The 23,071-nt window shown below is 43.0% G+C and overlaps 2 protein-coding genes across 3 annotated transcripts in view; one reads left to right on the forward strand and one right to left on the reverse strand.

Annotated features, from left to right (window-relative positions):
* Nucleotides 1–9,028, forward strand: part of farsb (phenylalanyl-tRNA synthetase subunit beta) — a 21,942-nt gene extending 12,914 nt beyond the window's left edge. Inside the window, exons 17-18 of the mRNA XM_003456950.4 lie at nucleotides 7,558–7,705; nucleotides 8,055–9,028. Coding sequence (XP_003456998.2) covers nucleotides 7,558–7,705; nucleotides 8,055–8,835 — 929 coding nt within the window. The 3' untranslated portion in view covers nucleotides 8,836–9,028. The remainder of the gene's footprint in view (nucleotides 1–7,557; nucleotides 7,706–8,054) is intronic.
* sgpp2 (sphingosine-1-phosphate phosphatase 2) lies at nucleotides 8,777–22,773 on the reverse strand. Of its 2 annotated transcripts, XM_005461724.4 has the most exons (5): nucleotides 22,395–22,773; nucleotides 21,315–21,476; nucleotides 16,254–16,433; nucleotides 12,827–12,916; nucleotides 8,796–10,224 (listed from the first exon to the last, which is right to left on the reverse strand). In XM_005461724.4, exons 1-5 carry the CDS (start codon nucleotides 22,581–22,583, stop codon nucleotides 9,679–9,681), a joined length of 1,167 nt encoding a protein of 388 aa, XP_005461781.1. In that variant the 5' UTR covers nucleotides 22,584–22,773; the 3' UTR covers nucleotides 8,796–9,678. The 2 variants fall into 2 exon arrangements, with proteins under 2 accessions (XP_025753996.1, XP_005461781.1); XM_025898211.1 differs by lacking the exons at nucleotides 21,315–21,476; nucleotides 22,395–22,773 and adding an exon at nucleotides 18,407–18,540 and having other exon boundaries at nucleotides 8,777–10,224.
* Nucleotides 22,774–23,071: the final 298 nt, after the last annotated feature.

Raw genomic sequence — 23,071 nt, forward strand, 5'->3', positions numbered from 1 at the left:
ATGAAGGGGGACGTGGGACTAAAGGAATGTATGTACAGCCTAGCTTTGTTGGTAAATAACTGAAGACCGTATTTGTAAAGCAGAGAAAATCCCAGCCACAGATTTCAAACCACGTGATCTTTTGTTTCTGTACAAGCTGTTGAATGAATTAATCTGCCTCGTGATGATAAAAGGCAGGTTTTGTTGACATTATGTAAATCAACTCTTTGACTAGCAGCAACTGCCTTGTTGTGTTTGCTATGAAAGCAGCATCTACATGCTTTATTGTGAGGGAACATTTATCATCGCAGTGAGCTGCACAGTTCTGTTTCAACTCCACACTGGCTTGCATCATCAGTGGTGAGGGTAACTCCACAGGAAGGATATACAGGAGCTTGTGTATGTATACAGAGGGGTGATGTAATGATTGGCATGGATATGAAAATGGATTGTTGGCTTTTTTTTTTTTTTAAGTCAGAATTATGGGTTGTTAACTCAATCCTACAAAACAAAAATGAATAATCAGTAGTTGCTTGGGCTGTTTAAATCAAAAAACACGTCAGGGGTTCCACTCATAGACGGATAACCATGGAGTCATAAATCAGATATTATGCTGTAACTTCAGCACATTGTAGTGTCTATTTTCATCTTATGTTGTATGGTATTGCATTTTTGAGCACACAATCTGATTACTTGGAAGTCGTGGCCCAAAACTAACATTTAGATATTTGAGTTATCACTGACAACATGGTTGCTGCACATGTAGTCAGACAGTGTTAGGATCCTTTATTTTCCCCATTCTTCATGCTGTAGTGCCTGAGCAGGAAGAACAGGTCTTTGTGTGTGTAAAACTGACCACACACATTTTTTTTTCTTTTTTTGTTAGCAGACAGAATTGTGAAGTAGCCACCTTCGCTCAATAAAAAGTTAATGGAGAGCATGACCGGGTTCCCCTCTGGTCTGGGTTGGACTGAACGTGCACGGTTGCTACAGTAGCTTATATTTTCAGTCTCTTCTGGAATAGACTCACCGGCTTCTATTTTCTTTTTCTTTTTTTAAAATTTATTTATTTTGGGACATAAAGAACAGGAGTGAAGGTCAACCCCCGCTTCCTTCCTCACCTCCAGATTGCTCACCAATTCCTGTAAGAAGAGGTTATGACTTATTTTTTATTGTTTGTTTTAGAAAGCTGCAGAGTGAGTTGCAGACCTCACTCATCCAAAAATCTGAAAGATGTGCGGGAAGGATTTTAGAGCTTCTTCACTTAAACATTCTGCTACAACAGATAATATGAACAGTGACCGATAATCATCAAATATTTTTATATTTAGAAATCCTATGTCATTTGAGCTCTTTTATTGATAGTAGACTATTTAGTGAGCAGGACTTGGCTAACATTGTGAAGAGCAGCACTACAGCACATTTAGCCAATGATAACAGTAAAATTTTAACAATATGGTAATAGTAAGGGTCAATTGTTGAATTAACTAACCCTCACAATTACTTTTCTCCAGATCCAAAGTCTTACAAGCCCAGTGGCCTGCTGTTTTTGTGCAAAACTACAACTGTTAAATTGGCTAATGCATCTCATTAGCCTACTTTTACCTTCAATTCAATTCAATTCAATTTTATTTATATAGCGCCAAATCACAACAAAAGTCGCCTCAAGGCGCTTTATATTGTACAGTAGATAGCACAATAATAAATACAGAGAAAAACCCAACAATCATATGACCCCCTATGAGCAAGCACTTTGGCGACAGTGGGAAGGAAAAACTCCCTTTTAACAGGAAGAAACCTCCGGCAGAACCAGGCTCAGGAAGGGGCGGCCATCTGCTGCGACCTTGTGTGTTTAGCTCTACATGTGTAATATGTGTTTAAGATACGTAAAAGTAGCCAGAGAAAATCTATCAAAAGGAATGAGGAAACGGAGAAATGTTGCAAGTTGACACTGGAGATATTCATCTTTTAATCGTGGATTAATCTTGCAGTTATGCTAAGGAGAACTGTGGCTCTGGTCAGGGCATGACAAAAATGGCTGCAACCAGGTGCAATTAACTTGCAGTCCTGTTCCATTTGAAATGGTTGAGTTCTGGTGTGCCACGCACAGACACTTGCAATCTTGAAAGTGAGTTTGTTGTGTCTAGATGGTGATAAAAGCTAACAGTATGGAATTGGTGTGCTGTCAGGTTTCAATTTAATGGGGCCAAGTTGGCAATTACATACAGTCTGTTTATGATGAATGAGCAAAAATTGCAAATCTCTTGCTGTATGAATGTAAGTAGTTACTGTTTCTATGTGTAGAGTTCAACCAGAACCATACAGATCTGAAACAGAAATTCCTCCACAATGATGAGATAGTTGTTACAGGACAAAAATGTAACTGCAAAATGACATCATGATCGACAGCCTTGCTTTTATATAGGAGTGGAACCAGTTGAGTTGAGTCCCCTATTGTCTGTATTATAGAGACACTGCAGATGGGTTGTGCTACTCTGTATTTATAAATTGGACAGCAGTTATTTGCCAACCTTTGCCAAACTGTCTGAGAGCGACTGCAGTCAGTCTGAGTCAGACCGCAATTGTTTGCAGACAGGTGGCCTTCGACCTGTCCTCCTGTGCAATCACCCAGAGGTGGAGGTGTCAAATGTGAAAAAATCAAATGCAATCATCAGGCAAGGATTCAGTATCTCTCTCCTTGTGTGTGCAGAGGTGTATCTAATACACTGCACCTTCACTTCTCAATCTGTGCCTCATGATTAATGGTATAGTGGCTAAAAACATGCCAAAATATGTCTTTATACACGATTCTTTGTTAAGGATATCACTCTTGAAGTTGACTGCATGTAAATCATCCTAATGCACACCATCCAGACCTGGCTCAATCCACCAGGATGTTAAAGCCACGGTGCTGCCAATGCATCTACACTTGATGCCAACATTTGACATGTTGGTGGTGTTGGTGTCATCCAGTTTCTCTAGCACCTGGAAAATACCAGATACGATTTTAGTGGGAACTCATAACGTGTCATCAGTGTCAGTTTTTGTGACACCCTGATTTTTAACACGTGTTATATTATGTTCCTTCGCTGCAAATCCAGCGATCACATCCCATCACCCTAATAATCAGTCTAACCCTCTTTCTATTACATTCATATACAGATGGCATTAAACTGTTCCTGTCATCTCTTTGCTCAATAAAAATAAAAGGTGTCACATCAGCGTTGCTGTTTCAGAGGTCATGGACCCAGAACGCCACTTCACTTAACTCTAATGATGAAATGCATCTGAGCACATTTTCATAGGGGTTCTTTCTTAAGTCACTGTGAATGAAATTAGTCATATTGCATCAGCACTTGGAGCCTGTTGAGAAATCTGCTGACCTTTAATTCTGAAAGGCTCTTTTAATCACCGAGAACTTGAAAGCTGTAAACTGTACAGTGCGAATGAATTTTCTTTTTCACAGTCCGCTGATATTAACATGTGGTGACATGTAACCAGCTTTGTCAAATTTGCTGTAAAGCTCAGTTTGAATGGCAGGTGTGACTCAGTTTCTGATGCAGTTGCTCTGTTCCTATGAGATTGGCCTGCAGTCGAATATTTCTGATTAACAATCTGTATGCATTTGAGCTGCCCCAAGTTTCCCAGAGGGATTCTCATCCATTCATTTCAGTTTTAGATTCTTCGCCTCTTTCCATTTCCCCCACCCCCAGACCCATATTTTCCTACCTATTTACCTCTCCACCACCCACCACTTCCGCCCCACCTCTCCTTTGGGCTTTGCAAGGTCACGCTGTAGGATATCTGCCTCTACTGGCCCATTCAGACTGCAAATCAATGGGCTCAAGTATCGGTGAATGAGAGATGAGTGCAGAGAGAGGAGTGGGGAGGATTGAAAGCAGACATAGGAGAGGAACAATGGGGGGGAAAAACTACAGGGTACAGATAAAAACTTGGGGGTTGGGGGGCAGAAGAAAGAAGCTAGGTATGAGAGCGTGTAAAAGCTGCAGAGTGGAGAGGAGCACAGGAGTCACGTCACCCACTGCAGTGCCGAGCAACGAGACAGACTGGCACATACAGCACCCACCCACGGGTGCTTAGACTGGCCATCTGACAGGCACAAAGTAACACACATACTTCAAACAGGAGCTGAAATGGACATCCTCACAGTTTGCTCTCATGCACAACATACTGGAACACACACTCCCACTCACTCTACCTTCTCCATTTGTTTTTTCCTGTAGTCTATGCACCATTAGCCACACACATGTCAGCATGTCCTTAAACCCATTACAAGGTCGTGACCCAGTCTCAGAGCCCACCTGATGCAGACACATGTCCTCAGGATGTGTCCATCAGCAGCTCTGGTGCTCCCTCAGCATCGCTCCCCAGGAATACATGTCAGCCGTGTTTCCACCACTCAATGCAGAAAGGAGATGAAATAACGAGTCAGGGGAACAGAGGCAGAGCAGAAAACACTTAAATGACAGATGCCCACGTTTCACTTAACAACTGTATCCAATGCACGGTCTCGGCCCATTTATTCGTATCATGTCTTCTATGTTTGTTCGCTTTCTGACCTAGAGTGATCAGTCTGTGTGTGTGCTTTCTAAATTGTTCACAGGCTGAAGGCTCAATTTAATGACACTAAATTACTTATTTTCAATCTGTCCTTTGGTTATTGTTCCTGTTTGTACGTGGTAATGACACCTGTTACAAAGGTCCTGAGATTTAGGTGACGTAACTCGGTGTTCCAACACAGAAACAAGTGATCAAGTCTGTTTTTTTTTAATAAAGCAATACATTATACAAAATTACTTGGGGAAAACCAGTGAGCAGTACTAAAAATAACCAAGTAAGCTGTTGTAAATGTGCAACATTTTACAAACCAGGCTCTTCTGTCTATACATACACAGCCTAATATTTTTCCCTCTGTGCTGTAGAGATTTGTCATTGGCATGACAAAACTCATTATGCATCTGGTATTTACATTAATTACATTAGTTTTAATGGTGATAACAAAACTGTAGACCATCCCCAGCTGTAACTAAGGAGTCTTGACTGACAGCTTCTGCTCTGACCCAGATTGAATTCATTTTAGGGGTAGAACTATAATATCATATCTCAGGAATTACGTGAATACACACTGTTTATCATAATTAACAGAAATGATGGCTGAAGCTATGAAAGCAAGACCTGGAATAAGATTTGGTGAATTTTTAACTCATTTCACAAGTTCTCCTAAAATGTGGAATTAAAAGCAGGGAAAAGCCTCAAAAAACGTAAGTGATTACTGAAATTCATTTGATGAAAGTCAGTTATATTGGTACTAATTTCAGATGTGTACCTGCTCACACAGTGAGGCATTCATTGCAGTTTGCTGCTCATTAAGTTGATTAAGAACTTGTTTGAATTCTCTCTAAATAAAATAATGGTGATAAATTGTCCAGTTGGACTTGTTGATGATGCTCCGATCTAACCGCGGCTTCCGCTGAAAGCTCCGCTGCAAGTTGGAGGAGAGGGGGCGGAAAGTGGCGGCGCTCAAGTGTAGGATTTTCATTGACTGATTGGTTATTTAAGATGTACCCGAGCTATTTATATAGTTGCCATGGTATCCTGCTCACGGTGCAAGTAAATGACGTGTGAACCGACGCAAGCACATTCCACCAATTTAACAGGCCCTGAAATAACTGCTCGACTTTTTCTGCTCTAGCAGCCCAACACATGTTTGAAAGCTCATGCATTTCTCTCGTAAGCCTTCGTCCACAGCAGTGATGGAAGATCTAAGCAGTGGGCTCTGGAATCCATTAGCAAGGCAGCGTGGGAAGAAGCGGTGCACGATGGGAGAATGCCGTGTCTGTGTGAGAGTGTGTGGGGCTGTAGTCATAGCAACCCCTGTATCTTGTTATCTCCTGACAAGTCCGTCTTTCAGTCAGTGTTTCACACGCCTCTCACACAAACAAAAATGTTTTCATATCTGTATCGATGGAGAATTTTTCTTCCCATCTGGAGCAAAGTGACCTTTTTTTTTTTTTTTTCCTCAGTCCGGATGCTGACACACTTACCGCATCATGTGTGAGGGAGACTAAACCAATTATGGTCAAATGGCCTCCAGTGGTGGTTGTTTTAGAGTAGTGACCCATGACATTTTCGCATAAATGGTGTTCCTTTCTGTGCTTTATCATTGATCAGTAATAAACGGTAAGAGTCCAGCTCATACTCAGTCCAGAGGGCTGTTTTCAGTTTTTGAAGTTTTTCTTTTTTTTTCCTTGAGAAGAAAAAGATGCTCAGGAAGTAAAGCCTTTGGAGGTTTTGGCTTTGTTCTTATCAGCTAACCAGTGACAATGAACGTGGGTGAACAAATTATGATCAGGGAACAAGAAAAGCTGTGCAGTGTTGCCCACATGCTACACTTGACTCATGATCATTATGATGTAAAGCAGGAGAAACACCAAGCATGTCCAAGGAGCTGGCAAAATGCCTCATTTGGAGATGTTGCAACTATGGCACAAACAGGATCCAAGAAACACCCAAATCACACAGTTGGGTGTGTAGATAGTAACACTAGGGGGGGGGTGGAGGTGATAATTGTCCAACAAAAGAAGTTGCTCTTGCGGGAGCTCAACAGTCGGGACTGTGGCAAGAGTAGAAGTTGGTGCCAGGTGTAGGTGTTAGCAGCCAAGACCTGGAAGTCTAATTTAAGCTGTTTTATTTGTGAGCAGAATCCAATCAGAGCAATGGACCTTCAAATTAGTTTTATTTATCTAACCCCACTTCAATCATTTTATATATTGTAATGTAACAACCCTACAGTGTTTCAAAAATACAAAGACGAGACAGAAGAAAGGAAAAAGCTTGACCATCTTTAAAAAATTTACCCAAGGGTAAAACCAGTGAGAGACTGGGACTAGGTGGAGGGCCACACTGATGAGCTTTCTTTATAAGCTGCTTGGTACCGCCCTCCACAACAGTCCCAGTTGTGGCCCCTTGGGTAGATTAGTTGGCCACCCCTGCCCTTTAGGATGTTTCAGTAATTGTAGCTGGTTCGTTGTCTTGGGCTAAAAGATTAGATGCTCCATCTGCTTCATTTTCCAAGTCTTTTTTGCTTTTGTTTTTTTGTCATTGGACACAATCCTGCTTCATTACTGCCACCCAGGCCTCACATTGTTAACCATTGTCACATCTTAAGAGACAAGGTAGCCATTCTGGCCTAACCTCTGACCATTATTCTTAAAGTTTCCTCATGTGGAAATTCTCCTGCTTTTTACTTTAGCAGCTATAATTCAGAATTATTGTGTCGTGAATGTCACGAACATTCACACTGTATTATGAACAAAATTGGCCATTACTAAAGAACACATGTATATTCATGATGGCGAATGAGGGCCATTGTCTGTGTTGAACACATGGTCTGACTGTTAGAATCAGTCCGTTGGTTTTTATTAGAAGAAAGCTGCCTGGAGCTCCTTAATTTCTAAAAGAAAAAGATAACTGTTGCAATGCTTTTTCTAAAATGGCTTTAACAAGAAGGAAGTGGGGCCAAACTTAAGTTTATTTTTTTTTTACCCCCCCTTTCAGATTCCACCTATTTCCCCGGTCGCTGTGCTGATATCTTCGTCCGTGGAAAGAACGTCGGGCGTCTCGGAGTGCTTCATCCAGATGTCATCAATCGCTTCGAGCTGACAATGCCCTGCTCCGCCCTGGAGATGGACATCGAACCCTTCCTGTGATTTCACCTTCCTAAACCTAAAACCATATATAGCTGTTTGTTTGGTGTATGTTACGGAGGTGTGCTGCTGATGATCGTTTTAGTTGGTTAATCAGGAAACAATACTGTGCGGGACTGTGTGGAAACATTGTTTTATATAAGAGTAACAGGGCTGTTTTTACTGAAGTCAGAAGAATTAAAAATTAACAAGACTCCATTGTGTTTGTAGCATGTGTTTGTGCGTCTGTGTGTGGGCTTGTGCATGCATGCCTGATCTTAATTTAGCCTATTTGTGCCTTGGGGTTAGTGCATGGTAATTAAACTGAGTGACTCATTACCTGTTGCTCTGTTGCCTTGGTTCTTCCAGTGGCCACACCGCTGAAACTCCCCTCACACACGACGTTCCCATGAAAGAAGTCATCAAGCACAGGTTCCCCACACGAGATGAATCCCAGCAGAGTGCCCACTCCCGCCCGACTTCCACAAAAACTGTGTTTGGTGACGTGAGCACACAAGTGGGCCTCGAAGCTCTCAGTGATTTTCTGGCTGACAAAAGCTACATCGAGGGCTTTGTGGCATCCCAGGCTGACATGATCGTGTTTGACGCCATCCCCTCTCCTCCCTCACCGACGCTCTGCCACCTCTGGCGCTGGTACAACCACATAAAGTCTTTCCAGACAGACAGAGCTCGTCTTCCATCAGCCAAGAGTCGGTATGTCCTCCCAGCTACTCCACCGGCCACGCCAAACGATGCCAGCGACGAGGAAGACATCGACCTTTTTGGGTCAGATGACGAGGCAGAGAGCGCAGAAGCGGCCAGAATCAAGGAGCAGCGCCTCGCCGAGTATGCCGCCAAGAAATCCAAGAAGCCAGCTCTCGTCGCCAAGTCCTCCATCCTGCTTGACGTCAAGCCCTGGGACGACGAGACGGACATGTCCAAGCTGGAGGAGTGCGTCCGCAGCGTCAGCATGGACGGGCTGCTGTGGGGGCAGTCCAAGCTGGTGCCAGTGGGTTACGGCATCAAGAAGCTCCAGATAGGATGTGTGGTGGAGGACGATAAAGTGGGCACTGATATGTTGGAGGAAGCCATTACCGCCTTCGAGGAATATGTTCAGTCTGTGGATGTGGCTGCTTTCAATAAGATTTGAATCACTGAGACAGAACGGTACCATCTGAGATTTTGTGGACTTGGTGTAAGCTAGGTGATAAATGCAATGTTCAGTTAATATTCCAGCATCCTTGTATTAAAACAGCTAATGCTCAGGTGCTTTATTTCTTTATCCTTTGATACAAGTCCAAAAGGCTTTTGCCTTCAGACACAATTAAAGCCATTCAAACTTGTGACTTGAGTGCTCTGAATCTTTGTTTTTTCCACATATAATCTGCACCTGTTTATACATTACTAGCAAATGAAAGAGAAATTTGTGGAGCCAGTGGACTCCTGTAAGAAAACGAGTGACACAGACATCAATCTGCACTGTAAATGAAGTCTGACAGATGCTCTCACATTCCTTTAAACTCTACTGAAGCAAAGGGAGCTTAACTGCTTCATTCCTGCACTAGACAAAGTAACCAGGCCAGCATGGTGTAACAGATTGCATGCTCTAACCTGCTGAGAGGACAAAGGGGGGTTCGGCTGAAATTAACTTGTCAGGATTCAGTTAAACTGGATTTGGTATGAGCTAATCAGGTTTAAGGTGTGGTTCTCCCAGTTGCAAAAGTAACAAGAAACTTGGACCTGTGTGCTCTGAAATGGAAACGACGTGTTCAGAATGTAAAACCAAGCTTTTAAACACAAAATTTTATTTAAGCAAAATGTTTTATTTTCTTTCAGCTCAGTTACAGGTCAGTCACAAGTACACAGTTGTGAATCATTCCCTCTGAGGACTTTTTCTGAAAATCTTGCAACGTATTACAAAAAAATTATCATTTTAAGAACATTGAGATAAATATGAGGTTCAGTTTTGTTCAGATCATATTGATCAGTCAGGTCATAGCAGTCCCAATAAAAGGAAAATTCTGTTGGCCAGTATAGAATTAACCAGCCCAACAGATGTATATGTGGCAAACTTAGAAGGCACTTCAATCTCTTTTCTCCTCCTGGCATTGTTGTCACTTTTTGGTACTTTGTACCATGAATACAACACATGCAGGCTCACCGTTTTTGCTATCTGCCGAGTTGCCAGCAGTATTGCAGCCCCTACCAAGAAGCGGCCAGTGCCTAGCGCCAGTGCGCTCGCTGTCATCGTGGGCAAAGGTACGGGCAACATCCCCTCGGGCTCAAACGTCTGCCCCAGCTGCTGATTCACCCAGTACCCCGCTGAGGCCCCGGCGCATGTTCCCAGAATGGTGGTCGTATCCGCCCGTGTGGTGCTGTAATGATCCAGCTCTGGGTATATGTAGCAGAGGAAGTAGAACAGTACCAGCACTGCAATGGGGGAGATGGGGCTGTTGAGCTGGAAGTGGTCTATTGTTTCCCAGTAGGGATAGGTGCCCCCTAACAGCACGGCAGAGATCAAGAGCCCACAGATCACATCCTGAAGGCAGAAAGAGAAGAATCACTTATAAACTGAATTCCTAAAAAGATGGGATGCCGCAATGCATCTGCATATCTCATCTACCAGCATTTTTTTCACATAGGAAACATATCAAATGTTTGAACTGTGACATTTCACTGTTTCAAGAAAATACTAGCTCATGTTGAATTTGATAGCAGCAACATGTTTCTGAAAAATTGGGAATAAAATGAAACAGCTGTAGGAACATTTTGCAACTAATTAGGTTACTTGGAAACCGCTCAGTAACACGACTGGTTATAAGAAGAGCGGCTTAGAGAGACAGAGTTTTACCAATCTGCAGAAAACTGCAAATTTCAGAATACTGTTCATCAGACTCTAAATATCTCATCATTTACAATGCATAAAATCATCAAAAGGTTCTGGAGAAATCTCTGTGTGCAAGGGACAAAGTGGAAAATCAATATTGGCTACCTGTTTTCATCAGGCATGCATCATCCTCACACAGCACTGCACTAAAAACAGTCAAGATTCTGTCATAGAAATCAATGCATGTGCTCTGGAACACAACAAGTCTTCTCTGGATGAAAACATTGTTTAAAATGGACTGAGGCAAAGAGGAAAACTGCTCTGTGGTCAGAGAAATTGAAATATGATATTCTTTTTGGGAAAACAGAATCATCTGGCTCGTTATCAGCACTCAGTTAAAAAGCTCTGATTGAATGGAGGTGCATTACTGCCTATGGAAGTGGCAGCTTGCACGTCTGGAAAGGCACATCAGTCTTCAAAGGTAAATGCAGGTTTTAGGGCAACACATCTTCCTGTCCAAACAATGTTTTTTTCAGGGAGGGTCTTGCATATTTCAGCAAGACAATGATAAATCACATGCTGCATCTATTATAACAGCATGGCTTTGTTTTAGAGTGTGTGTGCATAATTGACTTGCCTGTAACATTTGGCATCAATCCATATGAAATGAGAAATGCAACCCAGGATTGTTGCGCAGCTAGAATGCACTATGCAAACACAGTCCCTGCCCTAACTTGAGATGTGTTGGTGCCATCAAATTCAAAGTGAACCAGTATTTTTCACATTTTCCTCAGTTTAAACATTTGAAATGCTTTTTTGCGTTCTATTGTGAAGGAAATAGTTCACGAGGTCTGTAAATCATTGCATTATGTTTGTATTTACATTTTACATAGTGCCCCACCAATTTTTTTTTTTTAAGATTTGGTGTCGTACAACGAATGCATCAGGAATAAAACAGAAAGTTACAGGTATTTTTATCTTGACAAAATTCAGATAAGAAGACTTGTCACCTTTGTGTCTACTCTGAAAATATGAGCCTATTGTTAGTGCTCAGTTAGCTCTCCTGATATGATATGTCGGTCATTTTGGAGAAAAATCCGGAGGAAGAGGAGCCACGTCAGTATTTACTGTAGCCATTCACATGCTCTACAGTGATACAATATCACAATATTTACTTTGAATTTATGCAGAAAAATGACAGGAAAATCCAAACTTTAGTGAACACATCAGACTTTTACCAACACTAAAATCAACATGTCTGACAGCTTTAAAGGAGTCCAAGTCTCAGTCTGAGGAAAGCTCCTGTATGACAACTCGTCTGTCTGAGGTGGAGAAAAATACACACTGTAATACACCAGTTCCTCCTGATCTGACCTGGTAATTAATAATAGATTTTAATATCAAATGAAGGAACCTTTTGTCCTCTCACGTGTGTTAATATTTGTTGAATCTGCTGTGGGCTATGAGTCTCATTCATAACCTCTCATTCAAGACTTTATGTACACTTCTTGCAACCTAAGCAAGTAGACCTCTGTTTGTGTCCCCTGTGATGTTTCAGAGGACAGAATTGTGGAGACATGTCTGACTCGGAGTAAATCTGACTGTGTGCACACCGATGCTTTTTCATTAAGGAATGTCTGGAATGAGATGTGTTTGGGCAGAAAGTGAAAGTCTGTGCTATACCCTGCAAAAAAGTTGCAAATGAATTATTAAAGATTTATGGACTGCAGGCATAGGTTAGATCATGTAAAACCTGACCAGGCATATATATTATTTATGATTTACAAGGTGCATTTATGAGGACGTATGGTGTTGTAACAGTGGACGATGGGTAGTTTAACCTTCTTGTACTCCACTGTAAATAAAGATCAAATTTTACTATGGTGCTGTGCACAAATCTGAATAGTGTGGCCTCTGTGTGACTGACCAGCGTGACATACGCCTCTTGAAACCATGAAAGACGTCAACTACCATTCGATCTCAGTGTGACTGGATATTAGAGTCAGATGTTTTGGGAATTTTCTCACAAGCAAGAAAGCAGATGAGCATATTTCCCGTAATCCCACATTTTAAATGGCTATGGTCTTAATAAATGTGATAAAAAATAACTGTGTGAGTCATAAGTGCTGATGCTTCCCATTTAAAAGAAGGCAGCATGAAGTGCCTGCTGAATTTTGAGTCTTGGATCAAAGCCTCAGCCAGACAACTTAACCAGACACAATGAATAATGAATCCCGTGTTGAGCTTTAATGTTTTATACTGTAGTATGTGTGCATGTGTGTGTGTGTGTGCGCGAGTTGAGAGAATAGCTCACCAAAACCGAATGCATGCCAGTGTAGAGGCGGCTCAGAGACACCAAGGTCGCCAGTGTCACTGCGATGATCAGGCCCACCTCGAACTGGAACTGAGGCACAAAAATACCCACGTTATCAGCAGACATCACAGCGACCGTCGAGCAAAAAGCACTCCCTGATTACATGATAAAAGATTAAATCCATCAGCAGGATGAGGCATGCCTACAATTCTTCCTCGTGCAGTCATCTTTCAAGGAAAAAACCCAAGAATTGTTTTTATTTGGTGCTTTTTGTCCTTCCAGTTTGCCATTAAATCATCCATTCATCAATGCTCCTCATTTGGGCATTTAGCTCGTCTCTGGCAGTTATATAGCCTGCCTAGTTGATGTACTGCCTGTCGCTGCTCCTTTATTCCTCTACAGCAGGGATGTCAAACTCATTTTACATTGTGGGCCACATACAGCTCACTTTAATCTTCAGTGGGCTGGATGGGCGAAGCTTCCCTTTCTGTCAATGAAAAGAAGTTTTTACTGCACAATTAATTCTTGAGATATTTTAATACAAGAAAAAGAAGTGAAATTGCAACAGCACGTCTCAGTTTTTACACACGATAACGAAATCCTGGTGTAGGAAATGAAGGCCTCTCAGCATGACTGTTTGAGCTTAAAATTGCTTTGGTGTAGTCTAAATGGTCATGGAGGAGGTCTTTATCAGTAGAAAAAGCTGTAACACTTATGAAAGTACAGTTTAAAGTCCAAAATCTCCATCCTTCTTCAAAGCCGTCCAGTGGGCCGAATTGGAGTCTTTGCCAGGCCGATTCTGACCCTCAGGCCGTATGTTTGACAACCCTGCTCTACTGTCTCTCCATCTTTTACCTATAGTGGCAGGTTTTGTTTCCTTCGTCCATTTCAATAACAGTGAGAAGAGAGGCCTCCCTCCTCTCCTGAGCCCCCTCTTATCCTGCCCTCTGCCTTTTTTCCTGTGTCTGTTCCTGTCCACTGCAGCTGGAAGCCTATTCACTGCTAGTTCATGAAGAGTATTTTTTTTATGAATGGCCACAAAGGATGTCAGGGAGAGGGGGGGGGAAGAGTCACTCTGTGATTGACTGTCGTGACCTCTGACCTGCTTGGGGAGAAGTTGCCCCAAGGCCTTGTGGCTATTCAGTGGCCTCTGCAACAGCCTGCTACTCATCTATAGCGATACATGCTCTTTTCTTTCAGGGCATTCCTTGTGGAATTTCGGGACACGTTTAAGGGCTCTACTGTACATGCACATCCCTGGGGTGCTGATCTGATTTCTCTGACCCTGAGAACAGCCACAGCAACAAAGTGTGACACAGAGCTAGCCTAAACGATCCAACCGCAAATCAGTCTGACAGCACCGGAGACTGTAAACTACTAAACTGAAGGGTTTAGCATTCATTCAGCTCCTCAGTCAAACACGCTGCGTGACTAAGACACTCTATGATTGAGCCCCTGATTGTTTTATTGACTGGACAGAGGAGTGGGAAAGATAAAGAGAGGAAGAGTCAGAAGGAGGAGGGAGGTGGAGACGTGGACTGACAGTCATTGACTCAGCGGAGTCCATCAGAAGACCAAACAGCAGCTCGACGGGTGTGGCTGATGGTGACTGATGGTGACTGCTGGCCCCGCCCTTCCCCACCCATTGTCCAACAGCTCAGGCACGACTCTGTGATGGACAGCTGGGCCACTCCCTTCATCCCAAACCGCCATCCTCAGGATCCCAGTGACGACACTTGGATCTGAGAGAAAACGATCATTTAGCTGGGATAACTCAACACCCAATCTTACTGCGGTCCATAAAATCCAATGGCAGTTTAATAGCACTTCTAATTAGAAACCTAGTGTCTGAATTACAGTTCAACATCCACTTAGCCAACACTTCCCAACTCTAATAGCAGATGAAATACATCATCTGTGGTAGGCAATGGTAATGAGCCATGACTATTACAGTTTCAGTAATATTATCTCAATAGTGAATCAAGAAATAGTTTGTAGAACCACACTAAAAACTATCTGATTATGTTATATTCTGATCATCTTGTTGTGTTAGCCCTGGGATGCCCTGTCAAGGGCGTAGCCTGTGACCCCAAGTTTGATGAACATTTAAGAAAAGAGATAAATGTTAGAGCCTGAAGTTATATAAGTTGGTATTTGTCAGGTTTTTCAGCATTGCAGAGCAAGTGCAGAATCTGATAGTAAAATGCTATTTCATTTTCCTCTTTCACATAAGTCCACACGTACAAGGCCTTGAATAATCAGGTCACATATCTTTTCTTGAAGACCTCATAGTCCTGTATCACTCCATTAGAACACTTCGCGCTTAGACTGCTGGTTTATTTGGGGTGCCCAGGATATTTAAAAGTAGAATGGGAGGCAAAGCCTTCAGTTTATCGGCTCCACTTCTGTGGAACCAGCTCCCAGTTCCCAACTCTCCCAACTCTCCATTCTGGAGACAGACAAGCTCTTTACTTTTAAGATTAGGCTTAAAAAGTCTTAAAAGCTGGATCAGGTGACCCTGAATCCTCCCTTAATTATAGTGCAATATGCCTAGGTTGCTGGGGGATTACCATGATCCAATGAGTGTTTCTTCTTCACTCACCTTTTTCCCTTTCTATGTGTTTACACATCACTCGGTATCAATTTACACATCATTCTTAATCATTAGTTATTATTAATCTCTGGCTCTCTTCCACATCATGTGTTTTATCCTGTGTCCCTCCCCTCAACCCCACCTGTCACAGCAGATGGCCGCCCCTCCCATCGTTCTGCTGGAGGTTTCTTCCTGTTAAAAGAGAGTTTTTTTCTTTCCACTGTCGCAAAGTGCTTGCTTAATCCTAATTTTGGGCAGCAAATTTTATGGCAATCCATCAAGCAGATTTTGATACATTTCCCTCAAAGCTGCAGTGTCATGGAAACCCAACAAATTGTATGTGATGTACTTCGGTTTTGTACAGACAAACATTGTAAAGAAGCTCCAGATGGTCATGGCTGAAGTGTAATGTGCATTGACTGTAGTGACTTTGGGGTCTGACAAGTGAAGCTAAACTGGCTTTCTTGCCAGGAGGGGACAACTGGTGTGGTTGCAAAATCAGGAAAGCTCCTGTTGTATACAAGTCTATGTAAAAACACGATTTGGTTTCCTGATGAGCCTATGGGCGCAGGTTTGAACACATATTGAACAGAACATGACATTATTTTGTAAATTATGGTCCCCATAGTTCCCAAAATGTGATAGCGAGAGTGAAATTTACTGGTTGATAGCTTTGTCCTTATTGTTGCTGTGACTCATTTTAGATCTAAGCCAGCTTCATTCGCCCGTGGAAATTCTGGGATGATGTTGAAAACTCAGGAAAGTGAATCTGAGCTAGTTTGGAACATATCATTAAGCTTGCTTGCTGTGTTTCATGTTTCCCTGAATGCTCACCTGTATTCTGGAGGTGGCGCTTAGTAAAAGTGTGAAGGAGATGGCAGTTGCTGCCATGGCATGGGTGGAGGGCAGTCCATATTCTGCGTCCACACGCATCTCCAGCTTGACAACAGGGGGAGAGAAAGGGCGAGGCAGCTTCAGGAGGTCCTTCATCACCTGGCCGACGTACATCACTAACTGCAAACGATAGAGAAGCACAGCTTTAGTAGTGCATTATGGTATCGTGTTGTTGGCTTCAAATGGTATATATCTGCCATCCCTACCTCAATGGTGCATTATTACAATAAAGCAATAAGAAATGCTGCAGAAGTGTACTAAAGTATGCTGTCCACAAAAGCAGAAATTAGATCATAAAATAATGCAAAGAGGAAGCAAGGATCCTACTTTAAAGCTAACCACACAATCTCATAAATAAGTAATCATCGTCCCCACTCAAAAAAGAAAAACTGCCCTAGAGCAGAGACTCACACTTGTATAAAGTGCAGATGCTGCAGTAGTATGGTAACAAAACCTACTGCAAGAAACAGACGACTGAAGAAAGTAGAGGTTGCTGATGCAGCGTCTCCAGCTGGTATGGTGAGACAGAGGGGTTCTGACACAATGACACAGTCGACGCGAGGTGTGCACGCGTGCTGGGGGGGTGTATCGATGTGTGTGTCCTGCCAAATGTGCTGCCTATTCTCTTTCATGAGATCCCCAGTGGCCCTCGATGGGGCAGCCTGCTCCAGCTCCAGGTTTATTTAAAGCTCTGCCTTGTATATTTAATGAATGGCTGTCTTAGCAAGAAGCAGGGAGGCTAGTTCATGGAGAGGGAGATAGGATACTAATGTATGTGTTTAAGGGAAAGAATAGAGAGGTTGTTATTACCATCTCCACTGACACTGTAATCAGGAAACTCTTGTTACCATGGCAAATGATATAAGAGCACATCTTCTGACCCGCTGTTAGTGCAGCAACTATTTAGAGAAACAGATGCAGATAGACACAGAGAAAAATGATAGGACCAATTGTGTGAGGACACTGAACATCCGTCTCAATCTTAAACAATATAAATAATGTGCTGGATGAGGATGAAATCAGAGCTTGGACTGATAAAACCTCTTCTTGAGGGTTGCTGTGTTCATAGGTGGGATAGAAAGAGACACAAATCCGTCATGGAGGGTATTTGGTCTCCAAATCTACCAAATCAAATATGTGAGCTGCCATCTGTTGTGACCCTTTGTGCCATTCCTAGACTGCATATTATCTTTTTAAAAATCATATTGTATGAAGTTTGACTTGGTGAAAGTAGTGAATAAAAGCACAAACCTACTAGGCCTGTCACACAGGCCTAGATGCCAGTCTGGGACCCCCCTGGGAACATCTAATCGTATTCTGCAACCAGTTGCGCAGTGGTTGCTGGGGGTTGTGCTAGGTAAAATTGGTTGCAAAGGTAGTGCTGGTCACTTAAAGATTATAGCAGTCACCTATAGTCATTTTGTCTGCAAACATTCACTAACTAAACACCGAGCAGCAGTGAAACTTGAGAAAGGGAAATGGAAACCGGAAATGAAGAAAGTCCACCTTAAAAGTAAACGTTGTACTTAACTGCCAAACCGACCAGTTCCTAGAAATTGGGACTGGGGAATTAGGTAAGTGTTTACTGACATCACAAATCAAGTGACTGATAGTGACCTTTTCTCCTAGACTTTTATATAATCACCCCTAAAGGCCAGAAGAAAGAATGCACATTTAAGGCACTTCTGCTTTGGAGAATTGCATCGGATATGGACAGTATCTCTCACTGTGAGCTCTGGTGGCAAACCAGAGCTCACAAACCTCTTTATGTTTTCCTCATGCCAAACTACTCTGTTCCTTCTCTCCCTGTCCTCTGGTCATGACTGAATACGAAGTGTGTTATTGCAATATTTGCGTCTACACTGACTGTACCCACACAAACTGAGACAGACAGAATAATTGGCTCCAGGAGGTGAACAATAAACTGAGGTCAGACAATGGCAAACCCAACCCCTTTCATACATCACAACTGTGTATTCAAGCAATAATCCATACTAGTGTGCACCCCCACCGTCTGCCTTCACACAATGGATCTGCATACCAGTTCAAGTGCTTGCATGATATGATACCCCTCCACCACCCTCTGAACTCACCATCCACACAAACATCACATTCAGCTGCCTCCAGTGAAGCTGTCACCCCAGTGTCTCATTGTAACGGTCACATCAAACAGGCTGACCCAAGGACAGTCTGGCCACATTAGGGGAAGAGTTAAAGATAGCTCACACATGCTCTGAGTGATCCTGTGAATAAGTGTATTGATCGAGGCCAGAGCAGCTTTGGACTTTGATCTGTCAACATGTAGATGAGACTCTGTGCATGCGTGCATGCATGTGTATGTGTCGGTGTGAGTACTTGTTAAGACATCTTTGTGAGGACAGAAAATTGGCATGTCACTAGACTTGTGGGGACCAACAGTCACTTATGGGGACAAAATGCCCATCCCCACAAGTTTAAAGGCATTTTTGAGGCTCAAAATGTGGTTTTAGTGTCATTGTTACAATTAGGCTATGGCTAGGTTTAACCTAAGGGTTTGGGTTAGGCATTCATTTTTGATCGTTAGGGTTAGTGTAAGCGGCTAGGAGAAGCATTATGTCAATTAGATGTCCTCACTAAGACATGAAAATGAGTGTGTGTGTGTGTGTGTGTGTGTGTAGGTGTGTGTGTGTGTGGAGGAGATTGGCTTTCCCACAGGCTACTGTTTATAAGTCAGAAACACAAGAATGTTAGTTCATGGTGACATGCTAAGCGGGCTTAGCTTAGCTCAAAACTGGGTGGCTAGCTCATATATTTTTCTAATATATGACCTCCAAGGTGCTGTAAAATACATGTGTCATCAGAATTATTGTGATAAATCATGGTAGGACCTGTTAATGAATGCACACAACAAGTAAAGTATCAGTGATTATAACCACTGATATCATAGCTTCAAGAGGTTCTATCATGGATTTCCTTAAAACTGAGCTTATACACCAACATAATGTTCAGATAACATGTAGAATCATTAAAACACTGTGCGGTGCTTTTTTTTCTATAATACTTACTTTTTGGATAATTTTATGTTTAAATTTACTTTATTATTTTGTCTTTTTAAAGTATACCTATCATTCTTTATTTTATTTTCTCTCATAGTGGCTGCCACTATTAAACATGACCAAAGTTCAAAGGTCAGTGTATGTACAGATAATCTCTTTGATCCAGGTCTGACTGCTCGGAGTCTGACAGTTTTTTATATACTGTTGGCTCTACATGATGTCATATAAAATGGTCATCACAAGCAAAGTCCCCACCCACCTATTACTTAGATCACTTTGCTCCTGTAGTAGAGTCCAGGAAAAAAACCCATTGTGTTCAGATTGAACATCACAGGATTCCTTTTACAATAAAGCCTTGAAAAGTTTAACTTTCCTGACTTCATGACTCCTTAACTACAAATAATAGGGGCTGGGTTTGTACAATGGGCAATCTGGTAGTCACGTTCCTCCGTAATATGGCTGTGGAGCCAATATGCCAGGTCCCCACAGCATGGTTTCTGCAATTTACTGCAATAGCTTTAATAAGGAAGTGGAAACTGTTATTCTTCTGGGAACAGTTTTAAGCAGTTCTTTTAACTTTTATGATTTAGAGTACGATCCTCCGGTGCTCCTTTGTAAGTTTCTACAGAATTGACTTTGCTGAGCGGGCCTTTACTTTTCAATTTGAGAATAATCTCATCTGTATCAAATAGCTTGTTCTAACATTTTGTTACAAGTGGCTTTTTCTGGGAATAAAATTAGTTTTTATCTCTATGTTGGAACATCATATTAGAACACCTAATGTGGTTAAAAAAAACAAAAGCTATGCCACTGTCTGGATGTAAACCTTAAATTTTTGACAGCACATGTGATTTGCATAACGCTATGTTACAATGACACCTGTGTAATTCATGACCATATGGTTAGGCACAGTAACTGTTTTCTAAGTCAACCAAAGTCATTGTTTAAGTAAAGCCAAGAGCGAGCAGTGAAGGACACAAGGGTGCATGTGGCATCCGTGCTGCCGGGGCGAAGATTTGCTGTTTATGTGCGCGACAGAAGAGAGGACGGGGGGTACAAAGCCCTCCATGAACCTCAGATAACTCCACCGACACAATGGCGGGGCGCTGTGAGAAGTTAGAGGTGCGGGCTGACACGCCCCGAGGGCTGACAGACCAAATAGTGGGTCCAGAGAGAGAAAGCTCAAATGCACTGACGAGGCCAATAAAACACTCTGCTGGTAGAGCAGGGGGAGGAGAGCACACAGTAACGCTGGTAATGTCTAACTAGAGGGAGGGCAATGAGTGTGTTTAGCGAGTGAGATGGGGACTGTGAGTGTGTGTGTGTGTATGTGTGTGTAGCTGTTTATGTGTATGTTTGAAAGTTCACACAGGGGCATGGTGCAGCCAGGATTCCAGAAGAATGATATCCAATCCACCCCACCCCCAAAAAACACGGAGTTCAGATACAGGGCATCCACCCAGCTTTAGGGGCAGGGGCACAAAGGGCACAAAAACACACTGCCCATCACACACACTGCAAAGAGTGAGGCTGTCTGTCTGTGTCTGCATGTCTACATCTAGACTCCTTCTGGGGTTTGACATGTTTTCAGGGTCATCATGTGCTCGATTCTGCCAGAATACACATCTGAAGGGGAGCTCCTAACAGTACTTTCCCACTGATGTGTCCTCATGTGTGGCCTTTCACCATGTCAGGGGTCCTGGTCAGGCTGGCCCCTGTGCCCCCCACCCCAAGGCCTGGGGATATATGCACATGATGGTGTCAGAGACAGGTCACTGGAAGGGGGGGGCAAGGATGAAAGGAGGTTGAAAGGTGAAGAGAGGAAGGCAGAGAAGCAGAGAGAAGAGAGGTGGCATTGTGAAGGAAATAGACATCAGACTGGAGGCTTGTGCACGCTAATGCAGTCTGACTGACACATACACACTCACACACACACACAAAGACACACTCTCCAGCTGCGACTTACGGCCCACATGTTGAGAAGGCGGCGGCACAGGAAAGGGTCCACACTCCAATGTATGTTGGGCAGACAGGTGATGTAGAAGATTTCATGCCCGAGGCTGGCCGACAGCAGGAAGAGGAAGTGCAACGGCCAGTTCCTCACCTCGTACCGAGGCCTGCCGCAGTCCTGCAAATGAAATGCAAACATCATGGAACAAGCTGCCTACAGATAATGCCTGGCTGTCTGTCAGATCAGATCAGACCAGACACACCTTTTGTTTGCGACATATCATTTTCTTTTAAAGCTTCCTTATTTAAAAAGCAGGGAGTTTGAAGCCTATAGAATTCCTTTACTCAAGCATGTTGTGTCACTATCATGAAACCAGTGGATTCACAGAGATACCTAAATTGCAGTTTTAATCTCATGGTTCCAACATCTCCCATAATGCAACTGCTTAGCCTCTCCTATTAAACCTCACATTGCCTAGTAAATCCCCACTGCTTTCAAACCTGGCACTTCCACTTTGTTACTCACACTTTATGTTATAAACATTTCCTAGACACACTTACTACATCACTGCAGCATAATGGGGGAAAATTAACCTGGCAAAGGTCCTCCAGAGCCACAGAGGACATCACAGCCTTTTCTGTCGGTATATAAGCCTCATAGAAGGAAATATACTGCAGTTACTGAGGCTTCCTAGTCTTTAAAAACATCCATATCGCTTTGTGCTGCTCCGTTTATCAAGAAATCTTTCATTCTTAAGTCAGAATGTAACCTGACTGCATCTTCACTCAGTGGCATTACTTAGAAAAACAACAAGGCCACTGTTACATGTTAGTGTGTGACCCAACTTGTTATAGTGCACATGGTGATCTGCTGGCTGACAGAAGCAGCCAGTCAAACGGGAAAAGCCAGACAGCTTGTTTTGCATAATCTCAAATAAATCTAATTAACCCGAAAGTGAATTCTCAGAGATTCGCCACCAAATGTGTGCTTTATCCTACTGGATTTAATGCCGCATAGCAGGAATTAAATAAATGAATAAATAAAAATGAACACCTTCACTCCGGTGCTTTGATTGAACCAAAGAAGAAAGCTTACACGTGAAGCGCATCCATTCTCCTTGTATTTATAGTTGGAATTGCTGTCCTGGTGGTCCAATCTGTCCCTCACCAGCTGCCCACGTGGTCTCTCGGGCTTGAGATGCGCGCTTTCGACGAGGAAGAGTCCGCATCGCCGCTGGAACCGGGCCACGAGCTCTGAATCGTGGAGGTAAGTCAGGAGCTCCATGCAGCGCGAAAGGGGAACCGGAATACACACTCACACAAAGACGCACATACACACACACACACAAACTAAGGAGAGGAAGTGGGTGATGAGGACAGGAGGAGTAGTGGAAAGTGATATGAGCCCAAGCAGGGGCGCATCCCAGGGGGCAGGGTGTAGAAGGGCGTACAGGTGCGGCTGGCCGTGCGTCACAGGTGTGCGAAGCGAGGCGGGGCTAGCTACAAAAGGGGGCTGACCCGGTAGTCTTTAGTTGCTCACCAGTAGCTAAAAGTTAGTGCGACCTTTATACCGGGCTGGATCAGGTGTTATCATCAAGTATTTATAGCAAGCACGAGGAAGATTTATGGCATGTCCATGATAGCAGGGCTTTTGACGGGACTGTATCTTCATGTTGCTGACAACCGCACAACAGAAGTTCAGTGGTCCAAGGCTGTGCTCATAGAAGGTTTTAAGTTAAATCAGCATGTCAGGAGGATTATTACTGAGTTATT

Source organism: Oreochromis niloticus, linkage group LG14 (assembly GCF_001858045.2).
Source record: "Oreochromis niloticus isolate F11D_XX linkage group LG14, O_niloticus_UMD_NMBU, whole genome shotgun sequence".
NCBI classification, from domain to species: domain Eukaryota; kingdom Metazoa; phylum Chordata; class Actinopteri; order Cichliformes; family Cichlidae; genus Oreochromis; species Oreochromis niloticus.

What these genes read in the sequence shown, in the direction of transcription:
- sgpp2 (XM_005461724.4), bottom strand. Translation starts at nt 22,583, where the DNA reads ATGGAGCTCCTGACTTACCTCCACGATTCAGAGCTCGTGGCCCGGTTC. An exon ending in GCGCCACCTCCAGAATACAG is followed by an intron (nt 12,917 to 16,253) that starts GTGAGCATTCAG and finishes TTTGTGCCTCAG; the next exon opens with TTCCAGTTCGAGGTGGGCCT. An exon ending in CTGGCATGCATTCGGTTTTG is followed by an intron (nt 10,225 to 12,826) that starts GTGAGCTATTCT and finishes TTCTGCCTTCAG; the next exon opens with GATGTGATCTGTGGGCTCTT.